Source organism: Telopea speciosissima, unplaced genomic scaffold (assembly GCF_018873765.1).
Source record: "Telopea speciosissima isolate NSW1024214 ecotype Mountain lineage unplaced genomic scaffold, Tspe_v1 Tspe_v1.0071, whole genome shotgun sequence".
Classification (NCBI taxonomy): Eukaryota; Viridiplantae; Streptophyta; class Magnoliopsida; order Proteales; family Proteaceae; genus Telopea; species Telopea speciosissima.
This window is the reverse complement of record NW_025317407.1, coordinates 44,544-57,556: the sequence shown is the minus strand read 5'-3', so window position 1 is coordinate 57,556 and position 13,013 is coordinate 44,544. Positions and strand designations below refer to the sequence as shown.

At 44.5% G+C, this 13,013-nt stretch overlaps 1 protein-coding gene across 2 annotated transcripts in view; it reads left to right on the top strand.

Annotated features, from left to right (window-relative positions):
* LOC122647516 (DNA-directed RNA polymerase V subunit 1) overlaps nucleotides 1-13,013 on the top strand; it is a 127,622-nt gene that overhangs the window by 70,697 nt on the left and 43,912 nt on the right. For both annotated transcript variants that reach the window (XM_043840907.1, XM_043840906.1), the window contains one exon: nucleotides 12,779-12,936. In XM_043840907.1, the coding sequence (XP_043696842.1) occupies nucleotides 12,779-12,936 (158 nt within the window). The remainder of the gene's footprint in view (nucleotides 1-12,778; nucleotides 12,937-13,013) is intronic.

The window sequence follows — 13,013 nt, the reverse complement described above, 5'->3', positions numbered from 1 at the left end:
CGTCAATGGGATAGTCTTCTCAGCCACAAATACACAGGAAAAAATAATTAATCATAAGAATTTGAAATCATCTCTTGAGAGAAGCCTTAATGTCATCTCCTATTTAACTAATAACTTCATCTGGCTTTCATTTGTTTGTTTCTACTGGGAGGGAGTTTGGCTTTATATGCTCTTTCTCATTCATTTTGCCAGTTGGCTGCTGTAGGATTGGGAGGGGGTTCTTGATATCTGTCGGGTTTCTTGTGAGTTTATCTTGGGGAAAAGGGGGAGGGTGCTTAGTTTAGGCAGGATTGGATGGGCTTTATTTTGTTCTCTGTAGGCCTATGGTCTCTTCTTTGGAACCTTTTTGTCTTTTGGCCTTGCTTGTATTCTTCAGTAAAAAAATTTCTGCTTCTGTTGCCAATCAGTATATCTGTGTTAATCTTAAGAAATGGGACATATGGACCTTTTCCCCCCTCTTTATGTGTGCATGGTTAAATATTGTATATCCTACACTCTTGGGCTATCTTGGTACTCATTGATCAATCACAAGAATTATACAAATTGACCTAACTGTCTAAGTGTTGGATTTTACCTTTATCTATCTGGTTATAGGTGTAAATTGCATCTGTTACTTTATGCTGGCAGTTTATCCTGTAGTATTTCGATGTTTATTTCCTATAGAAATTGTGATAGTTTCTTCCTTAGGAGGGAAGCCTTGGTTATCTCCTTAGCTCAAAATATCGGAGTGGAAGTTCTTGTCCATGGGATTGATTGTATGTTCTTTGGTGGGGCGGGGGTGGGGTGATGCAGATCCAAGTTCACGCAGGAAGAAGAAGAGCAGCCTTTGATTTTCGTTGGAGCCTTTAATTAGTTGTTTTTTTTTTTTTTTTTTTGGGTGAATAAAAATTTCATTACTAAAAAACAACCCTCAAATAGGAGGGAAGAAACAAGAACCAAGAAACAAGAAACAAGAACCAGCAGAAGAGGCTCAAACAGCGGAGCCCACTGGCATAAGGGTGATAGAAGAAAGGCCCCAGGATACAACAATGAGTCTGTTCCTTGGGGTGTCAATACAAGTAGAGGGAGCAGCTAAACTAATTTTAGTTTTGATTTCGAAGGAGATGGAATCCCAAATCTGGTTGGTAGATCTAGATTTGGAGGTCCATTTTCGAAGATTTCGCTCCATCCAAATGTGGTTGATAGCTGCCGAGAAAGCCATTCTCCCAATCATATCACAAAGAGTAGAGCCTCCAAAAGTCATATCAACCCAAATCCATTCACGATCAAAAGGAAGAATCCTTCTGTTTCTCGGCCAGCATTTGGAAAGGATACCCTTCCATATAGAGCGGGGAAGGGGCAGCCAAAGAAGAGATGATTTGTGTCTTCAATTCCATTCCAACAAAGGCCACAGTTGGGGGAGACCATGATGTGCTGGTGTCTGAGAAAAGCTTGCGTTGGGAGGCAGTTGGAGAAGACTCTCCAGACCGTGAAGCTGTGCCGAGGAATGTGGTGCTTGTACCAGACAAGTTTCCTCCAAGGAACAAGCGGGAGGCTAGTTCTAACAAGGTCCCAAGCTGATTTAGTGCTGAACTTTCCGGAATTGCTAGGCATCCAAGAGACACAGTCATCCCTATTGAAAGGTCTTCTGGAAACTGAAGGAAGAAGAGCCCAGATAGAAGTGAGGGTAGGAATTCCAGAGCTAAGGTGAAGAGGTAGCTGAATTTGATCAGTACATAGCTGAATTTCCCTGGATAGGAATTCCAGAGCTAAGGTGAAGAGGTAGGGAGAAAGAGGACAGCCTTGTCGTACCCCTACAGTGGAGCCAAAATAGCCTGTTGGGCTGCCATTAATAAGAACTGAGAACTTAAGAGTGGAGATGCAGCAATGAATCCAATGATTGAAAGCTGCTGGAAACCTCATTTTGTTCAAGACTTTTGCTATAAAATCCCATCTCAAAGAGTCGAAGGCTTTGGGTATGTCAATCTTCATAAGAGCAGCCGGGGAATGGTTTTTCCTATCAAATCCTTTGACAATCTCATTACATAGGAGAATATTGTCACAAATACTTCTACCCGGGATAAAGGCAGACTGATTCTCACTGACTAATAGATCCACCACTTTCTTGAGCCTGGAAGCAAGGATCTTAGCTATGAATTTGTAGATCAGGTTGCAGAGGGCAATGGGCCTGAAATCAGTCATCACAATGGCTCCTTCCTTCTTTGGAATGAGGCAAAGAAAAGTGTGATTCACCTCAGTGATCTGGCTGGGGTTGAAAAAAAAACTAGTGATTGCTTTGATAAGATCATCCTTGATGATATCCCAAGCTGCTAAGAAAAACCCCATGCTGAATCCATCTGGTCCGGGAGCTCGGTTCAGCTTGGTGGAGTGAATTGCATCAATAATTTCCTCCTCATTTGGAATGGCACTAAAAGACTGAATGAGATCATTTGGGATGAACTTGTTGAGCACATTATCAGGGATATGATCAGCTTCATCCAAAGGACCTGAGAAGAGATTCTTGAAGTAGTTCACAGCCATATCTTTGATGCCATTCACAGTAGTAACTGGAGAGCCATCAGGAGCAACAAGCTGAATTATGGAGTTGTGATTGGTTCTTGATTTCAAGGATCGATGAAAACAAGCTGAATTGGAATCCCCAAGTTCAAGCCACTTGATCCTTGACTTTTGCTTCAGGAAACTTTCTTCTTGGTTGAGGAGCAGAGATAATTCAAGGGCAGCAGCTTTCTCATCAGTAGCCAATTGGGTATTGAGATTGTCCAGTTGGATTTGAAGTTGAATATTTGCAAGCTTATCCTGACAGTCCTTTACATTTTGGGAGACATTTCCAAAGGTGCTGAAATTCCAGGTTTTGAGAGCAGTTTTCACATTCCTGAGCTTCCTAGCCAATGCTCGAAGGGGGGAGGAGAAAGCTTGGACAGGCTTGTCCCAAGCATCCTTGACTGTGGTCAGAAAGGAGGGGTGGTTAGACCACATGTCAAAGTATTTAAAAGGTTTGGGGCCAAAGGAGTTATATGGCTGAATGGATAGAGCTATGGGGCTGTGATCAAATATACCAGGGGGGTCAAAATTGGCAGAGGAGGAAGGAAAGGAATTCAGCCAGGATTCATTTACTAAAATCCGATCCAACTTGCAGGCTATTCTAGCAGGTCCAGCCCTTTTATTGCTTCAGGAGAAAAGGGGACCCGTCCATCTGAGATCATCCAAACTCAAGTCATTTATGCAATCGTTGAAAGCAGCCATTGAGTCAAGGTCCAAGTGGTCACCTCCCTGTTTTTCATAACCATATCTGATGACATTAAAGTCACCACCAATACCCCAGGGGAGAGAGTCAGTGTGGCCAGCAAGGTTTCGAAGGTCTGACCAAAGATCATGTCTCAGCACAGGATAGTTGAAAGCATAGGTAACGGTGAAGAGAAAGGAAAATTGGTTTAAGCTGTCAGAGAAGCTTAGATGGATGAATTGGGCTGAAGAGAAGACCAGAGAAATTTTGATTTTAGAGGGATCCCAGAGTATCCAAATACGGCCATCAGGATGGTGGGAGTAGTTGGATAGAAAGGACCAGCCAGGGGCAATGGAATTTGAAATTCTAGCAGCATTTGGTTCTTTGACATGAGTCTCAAGCAAGCAGCAAAATGTGGCATGGAGATGTCGAATATGGGAGCGAACAACAGCATGTTTACAAGGGGAATTGAGACCCCGAGTGTTCCACAAGATGCCAAGATTCATTGAGGAGGATTTGAGGATTGCAACTCAGTCCCAGTGAGTCGGGACAAAACACTAGCACTGCGAGAAGCAGATGAGCTGCGATGCCTACGGTTATAAGAGGAGGCAAGGGTGTTCGATTTTGCAGAGACCAAAGGAACAGGGGAGATACAGGTATTAGCGCCAAGAAGGGGCTCGGGTTGGGATGAAGGAGGAGAGAAGGAGTTAGCAATGGGTGCTGGATCAGGTAAATTGTTACCCGACCCGGAAAGGTTAGGTGAAGAGTTGGGCGAGTGAGAGGGGTGGGGCCCAAAGAGGGACGACGTTTTTCGTTTTTTCTCTTTCTCTTTCTTGTCCTTCTTTTTGGATTTGCTTTTTTTAGTGGGGGGCATAATGGGTAATTCAGTAATGGGTGGAGGAGAAAGAGACAAAGGAGAGGCTGGGTCTATCAAAGGTGAAGAAAGAGGATTAACATTGGAAAGGGAAATATTGGGAAGTGAAGAGGAAAGCAGGGAAGAAGGGGGGCAAACTAGAGGGGAGGCGAGATCCTCCGCAGAAGACTCACAGGGAAGCTGACCAGGATCAAGTTGCAGGGCCTGCAAAGCCGACAACGTAGAGTCTGTAGGAGGTTCTGTCATAGAGATAGTAGCACAGTCATCTCCAGCTGGCGAAGACATGCGAGAGCGACTTCTAGGGACAGCAAAGTCGATGTTCTGCTCTGTGTAATTGCCAGTATCCGTAGGTTTGCCCAATGGACAAAGGGGGGAACCAAGAATGCTGCCCTGGTTTACTGCCTGAACCTTCTGGCGCCGGTGAGCTCTCGACCTGGTACGACCCCGAAGATGGGGAAGTTCCGAGCGTTGGGGGAACTCAGTACTTTGCTCCTGGCCAATCTCCGGTGGGTGCGAAGTGGTAGTTGGCTCACAGAGGGATGATTCATGCCCAAATTTCTTGCAGAATAAACATTGGGGAGGCTACCAATCGAAATGAACTTCCTGTTCGAAAGTATGATCGTCCCCATCATTCACAGTGATAAACGTTGGTAGAGGTTCACCAGCAGAAACTTCAACGCAAATGCGAGCGTATGCCAGTCGCAGTTTCCTCATAGTTCGCATATCAGAGAACAGAGGTTTCCCCAGCACCGAACCATCAGCACTAAGTCCTTCAGTGCACCAGAAGTGAAGAGGGAGCCCAGGGAGCGACACCCAAAGAGGGATGGAGGAGAGGTCAACACTGCGGAGCTGCAAGTGACGATGCCACTGGCGTAGAAAGATTGGCTTCCTTCCTACTTGCCATGGCCCACCCTCAAGAACACGATTTTTGTCATTTTTGTCAGAGAACTTGAAAATGAAAAATCCGTTATCTAGCAGGTAGACATCAAGAGAGCCAAGGGTTTTCCATTGCCGGGAAAGGGAGGATTTGACAATGTGAAAGGAGGGTCTGGATCCTAGGAAGTGGCCCACTAAGCAGGATTCCCTGATTTTAGCTTCATCGTCTAAGACATCAGGGGAACAAACCGCACGTTTGGAAGATCCCACAGCTAAAGGAGCTACAAAATGTAGAGGGAGACCTTCAGTCGAGGGGGAGGAGCTGTTGGGGGTAGAGAAGAGGGAGTTCCAACGGGGTGGTTCAGAAGGAAGGTCAGGGCCAGAGGGAGGGTCGGGGATTGGGGGGAGAGAAGGGGAAGACATTCTGTCCGCAAGCAGGTTACCGGAAAGTGCAGGTGGCTGGAAAGGAAAGGTGATTAGGTAGTCAGAGAAGGAAAGCCATCGAATGTAGTTTTTTCTTATGTAGGGGTAAAACAGTCTTTTTGTTTACTTAAGTGTGCTTATTATTCCCTCCACGATTTTAGAGGGATAGGTTGTTTTCTTATTTGTTGAAACTTGTATTCCTAGTTAGAGTACAAGTGTGTTAATTGTAATTAGATTTCAGATTAGGCATCATTAGTCCTAGTCTGATTAGGATTGAGTCTAGGATTTGGAACTAGGATTCCTAGTTCAAGTCTACATATGTGTGTAAGGCCTTTGGCCATCTTTTTTACTATAAATAGACAATTCGTGGGAGGCTCCCCCACAACTTTTCAGCATTAAAAAAATCTCTGTTTTCAGATCTGAGACTGCTGCAATCGAGCTGCTGCCTCTGCTCCTCTGCGAGCTTGCATCCTTGTGGACTCAAGGTGGTGAAGGGTGGGTTCTCCTGCGACTCCTTGCACTGTGAAGGTCAGGAGGTCTCTTCAATATTCAATCTGCTGCTGCTGCTTCTGCACATCCAGGCCTGCAACCAGTAAGTGACTTCTGATTTACTATTTTCCTTTGCTGAACCCTAACCTGCAACTATTTTCCTGCAAAACCCTAGTTCTCCCTTAAATCCTAAAACTCCTAAACTCTGCCCAGCCCTAACCAGCCAACCATATGATCACAAACTTCAACCGAACCCTTTTCCCTACCTCTGTGACACTCGGCCAGAAGCCCTTGACCTGTCTCCCCCTAGAAACCCTAGATCCCTTCATTCCCTCCATTCCTAAAACCCAAAACCCTAACCCTAATAATTCTGAAATCTTATTTCCTATTCAAACCTAAGTAAAACCTATACCAATAGACTCCTAAAAACCTGCATACCATTACCTAATAAAACCCTAACTCAATCTCCAATTCCTAACCCTAATTTTTGCCCTAATCACCCTAATCTGCCCATTCAGTCAACCTATTACACAACCTGGTCCTAAGTGAGACTTATTTCACCTAGGCTACATCAAATTGGTATCAAAGCTATGGAAGGACAAGGCAACCTTGTTGTTGATCCACCACGGCCACCCCCACCTGATCCAATGGCTGCAATTCTCGACATGCTCCATAAGATCAGTGATCGGTTACAGATTGTTGAGCAAAGGCCAGCTGTGCCTATTGTAAACAACCCTCTATATGTAGAGGAGGATCGATTACAAGTACATTCTGAAGTTCATGGAACTCTGGGAAGGGATGAACATCACAGAGATCATCCTAGACGTCACAGGGACCACAGAGATCAGTCTAGACATGAACGAGGTTACAGGGATCGACGTAGGTATGGAAGAGATGACTACAGAGAAGACAGGGACAGAACTACTGAAGCACCTCGAAGACCTAACTTTGAGGAATACTTGAGATCCTACTTCACTGGAGATGAAGGCCATAACAGGAGATTTGATACACAGAAGGTCAAGCTCGAACTGAAAGAGTATGATGGGCATGGTGATCCACAGAAATTCTATGACTGGCTTGCTGCCCTAGATGACTATTTTGACTGGTATGACTTGCCTGAAGACCAAAAGATGAGACTGGCACGTACTAAATTAATTGGCTCTGCTCGAGAATGGTGGCGTAAGACAGAGAGGGACATGGAACGTGAAGGCAAAGCACCTACCAACTGGGAGGATATGAAGTATGATCTGAAAGAGAAGTACTTAGCAAGACACTATACAGCTCAGATGCAAGATCAATCGAACTCCCTTCGTCGAGGGAATATGACTGTATCCGAGTACATGCAAAAGTTCGATTCTCTCTCATCACGTACTGACACTATAGAAAGTGCTACTCAGATGTTATCTCGATTTCGGTTGGGATTGAAATCTGATATCATTAGAGCTATTGGCGTTGTGGATGTTCTGGACATCAAGGACTGCTTTGAGAAGGCATTGAAGCCTGAGGACCTATTGAGCACCACTAGAAGGTTTGGCTCCACTGCTGTCGACACCAGGAAATCTTTTCCAGCATCCAAACCAACTAATGGTTACAATAGAGGTAATAACACCAGTGCTGGTTCTACACGAACATCCCCCTACTCTGGCAGCTCTTCACGTGTGGACAAGGGCAAAGCCCCAATGACCACTAGTGAGTCAAATACTTGTTATCACTGCAATGAAAAGGGACATTACGCTAAGGACTGCCCACAAAGACAAAGACCAATCAATGTAGCTGACAAGGAAGAAGACAGCCCTGACGAATTTGATGAACAAGGTATTTATGCATTACCCCCTGATGATGATAATGATGGGGCTGCTTATTTTGACGACTTGGGTGATGAACTTGAGGATACCCGAGGTGTACACTTAGTAGCACGTATATTGAGTGTTGAATCTAAAGGTGAAGATTGGCGACGTAGTTGCATCTTCTATACCCGCTTGCGAGCAGGTGACCGCACTGCCCAGATAATTGTTGATAGTGGTCGTTAATGTTGTGTCTGAAGATCTTGTGAAGAAGGCGAATCTGAAATTTGAGAAGCACCCGATGCCCTATAAAGTCTCCTTATTGAATGGGAATAAGCTTGATGTGAACAAGCAATGCTATGTTCCCTTATAAGCCCAAAAATATTCAGAGGAAATTTGGTGTGATATCATTCCGATGAGAATGACTGATGTTCTACTAGGGAGACCGTGGCTTTATGACAATGACGTTGCTCTCCTAGGAAGAAAAAATCTGTGTATTTCAACATAAAGGAGAAGAAATCAGGTGGTACCCACTTAATTTACCTGCAGAAATACGGAAATTTTGTGTCATGCGCACTAATCAAATGAGGACAGAATCTGAAAATAAATTGCTAGCTGTTCCGCAAAGGGAATTTGAACAAACCAGCCATGATACAGGTCTGGTTCTTGCCTTGGTGACTCAAGAGGTTGCTGCCCCATCCGAACAGAAGTTTACACAGCCCGTCAAGGAATTATTGCAGGATTTTTCAGATGTAATCCCCGAAGAACTGCCCAATGAGCTACCTCCACTCAGAGACATTCAACATGCCAACGACTTGGTACCAGGTGCTATGTTACCAAATCTGCCCGCCTATAGGATGAGTCCCTCCAAGCATGAAGAGCTTAATAAACAAGTTGGAGAGCTTCTCAAGAAGGCGTTTATTGAAGAAAGCAAAAGCCCTTGTGGTGTTCCAGCCTTGTTGACACCAAAGAAGGATGGTTCGTGGCCCATGTGTGTGGACAGCCGAGCTATCAACAAGATCACCATCAACTATAGGTTCCCAATTCCTAGGCTTGATGATATGCTAGACATGCTGTCCGGTTCTAAAATCTTCTCCAAGATTGACCTTCGCAGTGGATATCATCAAATTCGCATCCGGCCTAGAGACGAATGGAAGACAGCCTTCAAGACCAAAGATGGACTATTCGAATGGAAGGTCATGCCCTTTGGCCTGACGAATGCACCTAGCACCTTCATGAGAGTCATGACCCAGGTACTTCGTCCTTTCATCGGTAAATTTCTTGTTGTTTATTTTGATGATATTTTGGTGTACAGTAAAGACCCAGATGAGCACATAGACCACCTGAAACAAGTCCTTAGAGTACTCCGGCAAGAGAAGTTGTTTATCAATTTAAAGAAATGTTCCTTCATGCTGCCCAAGGTTGTTTTCCTTGGTTTTATAATTTCTTCAAAGGGTGTTGAAGCTGATCCGGAAAAGGTCCGAAGCGTTGTTGAATGGCCTACTCCGAAAACATTTACTGAAGTGCGAAGCTTCCACGGTTTGGCTTCTTTTTACAGGCGATTCATTCGCAATTTCAGTGCCATCATGGCACCCATAACCGAATGCACCAAACAGAACAAGGGTCCGTTCTCATGGACAACAGCCGCTCAAAAGGCCTTCCAAGTGATTAAGAAGAAGATGACTAAAGCTCCGGTGCTACCCCTGCCCAACTTTGACCATATTTTCGTAGTTGCTACTGATGCTTCCCATGTTGGTCTAGGCGGAGTTCTTATGCAGAATGGGCACCCTATTGCATTCTATAGTGAGAAACTCAATGATGCCAAGACTCGGTACTCTACTTATGATATAGAGCTTTATGCTGTTGTTCAGGTCTTGCGGCATTGGAGACACTACCTTATTGGCAAAGAGTTCGTCCTGTACACTGATCATGAGGCACTCAAGCACCTCCACTCACATAAGTCCATTAGCACCAAGCATGCTAAAAGGGTTGCATATTTACAGGATTTCAACTTTGCCCTCAAATACAAGTCAGGAAAGGAAAATACAGTGGCCGGTGCACTAAGTAGAAAAGTCCTGACCTTGAACACTTTCTCAGCCCATGCACTTAGCATCAAGCAGATCAGAGACGAGTATGCTAGGGACAAGGACTTTCATGTCCTATATGCTGATTTGAAGTAGGGTGGACAGCACCCTAAGTACTCATTACATGATGGTTACTTGTTCTTAGGAACCCGGCTATGCATTCCCGATTCGTCCTTACGACACCACATTATCTGGGAGTTACATGGAGGAGGTTTAGGAGGACACTTCGGGAAAGATAAAACCATCTTACAGGTGACTGATCGGTACTATTGGCCTCACTTGGCCAAGGATGTAGAGCATGTAATCAAGCAGTGCCGAGTTTGCCAGCTAGCTAAGGTACCAAGCAAAACACGGGCCTTTATTCGCCATTGCCGATCCCTCACCAGCCATGGGTTGATCTCAGTATGGATTTCGTACTTGGTCTTCCCCCTACTAAAGAAAGATTTGACTCCATCATGGTGGTGGTTGACAGATTCACCAAGATGGCTCACTTCATTCCTTGTCGAAGAACACTTGATGCTTCCCACATTGCCAAGCTATTCTTCAAGGAGATTGTTCGCATTCATGGGTTACCCAGTACCATCGTATCCAATCGTGATGTGAAGTTTATGAGTTATTTCTGGAAGACTCTATGGCTGAAGACAAACACCAAGCTTTTGTTCTCTACTGCATTCCATCCCCAGACTGACGGACAGATAGAGGTAGTCAACAGGAGCCTTGGTAATTTGCTGCGGTGTTTGGTCCGAGATTATGAGAAGACGTGGCCCTCTATCCTTGACATTGTTGAGTTTGCATACAACAGCTTCGTGAACAGGACCACCGGTCGTACTCCTTTCGAGATTCTCCTTGGGATACAACCCCGCCGGCCGATTGATCTCATTCCCTTACCCCCTCAAGCTCAGGTAAGTGTTGAAGCCGATAAATTCATTCGCCATATCACCGAAGTGCATGCCGATGTTCACCGCAAAATTGCCCTCAATTATAATCACTATAAGTCCACTGCCGACAAGCATCGCCGGTTCGTCGAGTTCAAGCCCGGAGACATGGTCATGGTATGGGTGAATCCAGGGAGACACCAACCGGGTGTCAACCGTAAGCTCCATCCAAAGAAGATGGGTCCATACAAGGTGCTGAAACGTATTGGACCTAATGCTTATGTTCTAGAGTTGCCTGATGATATGGGCATAAGCAATGTTTTCAACGTGGCTGATCTATATTTGTACACGGGGCATCATTCTGATGATGGCGATTCAGAGCACATGTTGGGGCTGCCCCAACTGAAGCCACGTCCGGAAGATGTGATTGAAGAAGTTCTGGATGATATGCACCAGACGACTCGCCAAGGCGCCGGTTATCACTCTTTCCTTGTCAAGTGGAAAGGTCGCCCACGCCAGGACTGCACTTGGATACATGTTGATGATTTCAAGAGGCTTGATCCGGAGTTATATGATCGCTACATGGCATTCACCCATTCATCGGAGATGAATGTTTCTAAGCCGGGGAGAGCTGATGCAGATCCAAGTTCACGCAGGAAGAAGAAGACCAGCCTTTGAGCAGCCTTTGATTTTCGTTGGAGCCCTTAATTAGTCTTTTCTTATGTAGGGGTAAAACAGTCTTTTTATTTACTTAAGTGTGCTTAGTATTCCCTCCACGATTTTAGAGGGATAGGTTGTTTTCTTATTTGTTGAAACTTGTATTCCTAGTTAGAGTACAAGTGTGTTAATTGTAATTAGATTTCAGATTAGGCATCATTAGTCCTAGTCTGATTAGGATTGAGTCTAGGATTTGGAACTAGGATTCCTAGTTCAAGTCTACATATGTGTGTAAGGCCTTTGGCCATCTTTTTTACTATAAATAGACAATTCGTGGGAGGCTCCCCCACAACTTTTCAGCATTAAAAAAATCTCTGTTTTCAGATCTGAGACTGCTGCAATCGAGCTGCTGCCTCTGCTCCTCTGCGAGCTTGCATCCTTGTGGACTCAAGGTGGTGAAGGGTGGGTTCTCCTGCGACTCCTTGCACTGTGAAGGTCAGGAGGTCTCTTCAATATTCAATCTGCTGCTGCTGCTTCTGCACATCCAGGCCTGCAACCAGTAAGTGACTTCTGATTTACTATTTTCCTTTGCTGAACCCTAACCTGCAACTATTTTCCTGCAAAACCCTAGTTCTCCCTTAAATCCTAAAACTCCTAAACTCTGCCCAGCCCTAACCAGCCAACCATATGATCACAAACTTCAACCGAACCCTTTTCCCTACCTCTGTGACACTCGGCCAGAAGCCCTTGACCTGTCTCCCCCTAGAAACCCTAAGATCCCTTCATTCCCTCCATTCCTAAAACCCAAAACCCTAACCCTAATAATTCTGAAATCTTATTTCCTATTCAAACCTAAGTAAAACCTATACCAATAGACTCCTAAAAACCTGCATACCATTACCTAATAAAACCCTAACTCAATCTCCAATTCCTAACCCTAATTTTTGCCCTAATCACCCTAATCTGCCCATTCGGCCAACCTATTACACAATCTGGTCCTAAGTGAGACTTATTTCACCTAGGCTACATCATGGGGGGTGGGAGGACTAAGATTGTGATTGGAGATTTGAATTCCAATAGATGCTGTGTATAAAGAGGTCTGCTCGTGGTCATAATTCTCAGGTATTATATCAATCTCCAAGATATTCTCCAAGATATTCTCCAAAAATGAAATTTTGAGATAAGAGGACAAAACATGCTGTTCTCTTAGGGAGACCGTTACTGCTCTTTCCTACATTGGTTCTGGACTCATGATTACTTCTTCTAATGAATCTTATATAAAAATAAACTAGGATCATAGAATGTACAAGCAGAAAGACATGCCCTTAAAGTATAAGCATGCCTTATGCAAAGAAGTATCAAAATGAAACTAGTAAATGAAATAAAATACAAAATATCACAAAGCTGAGAAGAGGTATATAAGATATGTCCACTCTCCTGCAAGCGGAACTCCAGTTGTCCCTACTAGTCATGTTATGTTTCTTTCCTTGCAGTGAATCTTGCTGTCTTCAACAATCAACTGATGAGAAATGGACCGAGTTCCCATGCTTACTGTTCTTTTTGCAAGATACAAGTGCTGATGCATTGGAAAGTAACTCACAAATCCTGGCCAACATCATCTGCCCTGTTCTGTTGGAGACAATTGTTAAAGGTACTGTATCATAGTTAAAGGGTGTAACCAGTGCACCGGGCTCCCACCACTGCAGGGTCTCGGGAGGGTCATAACGT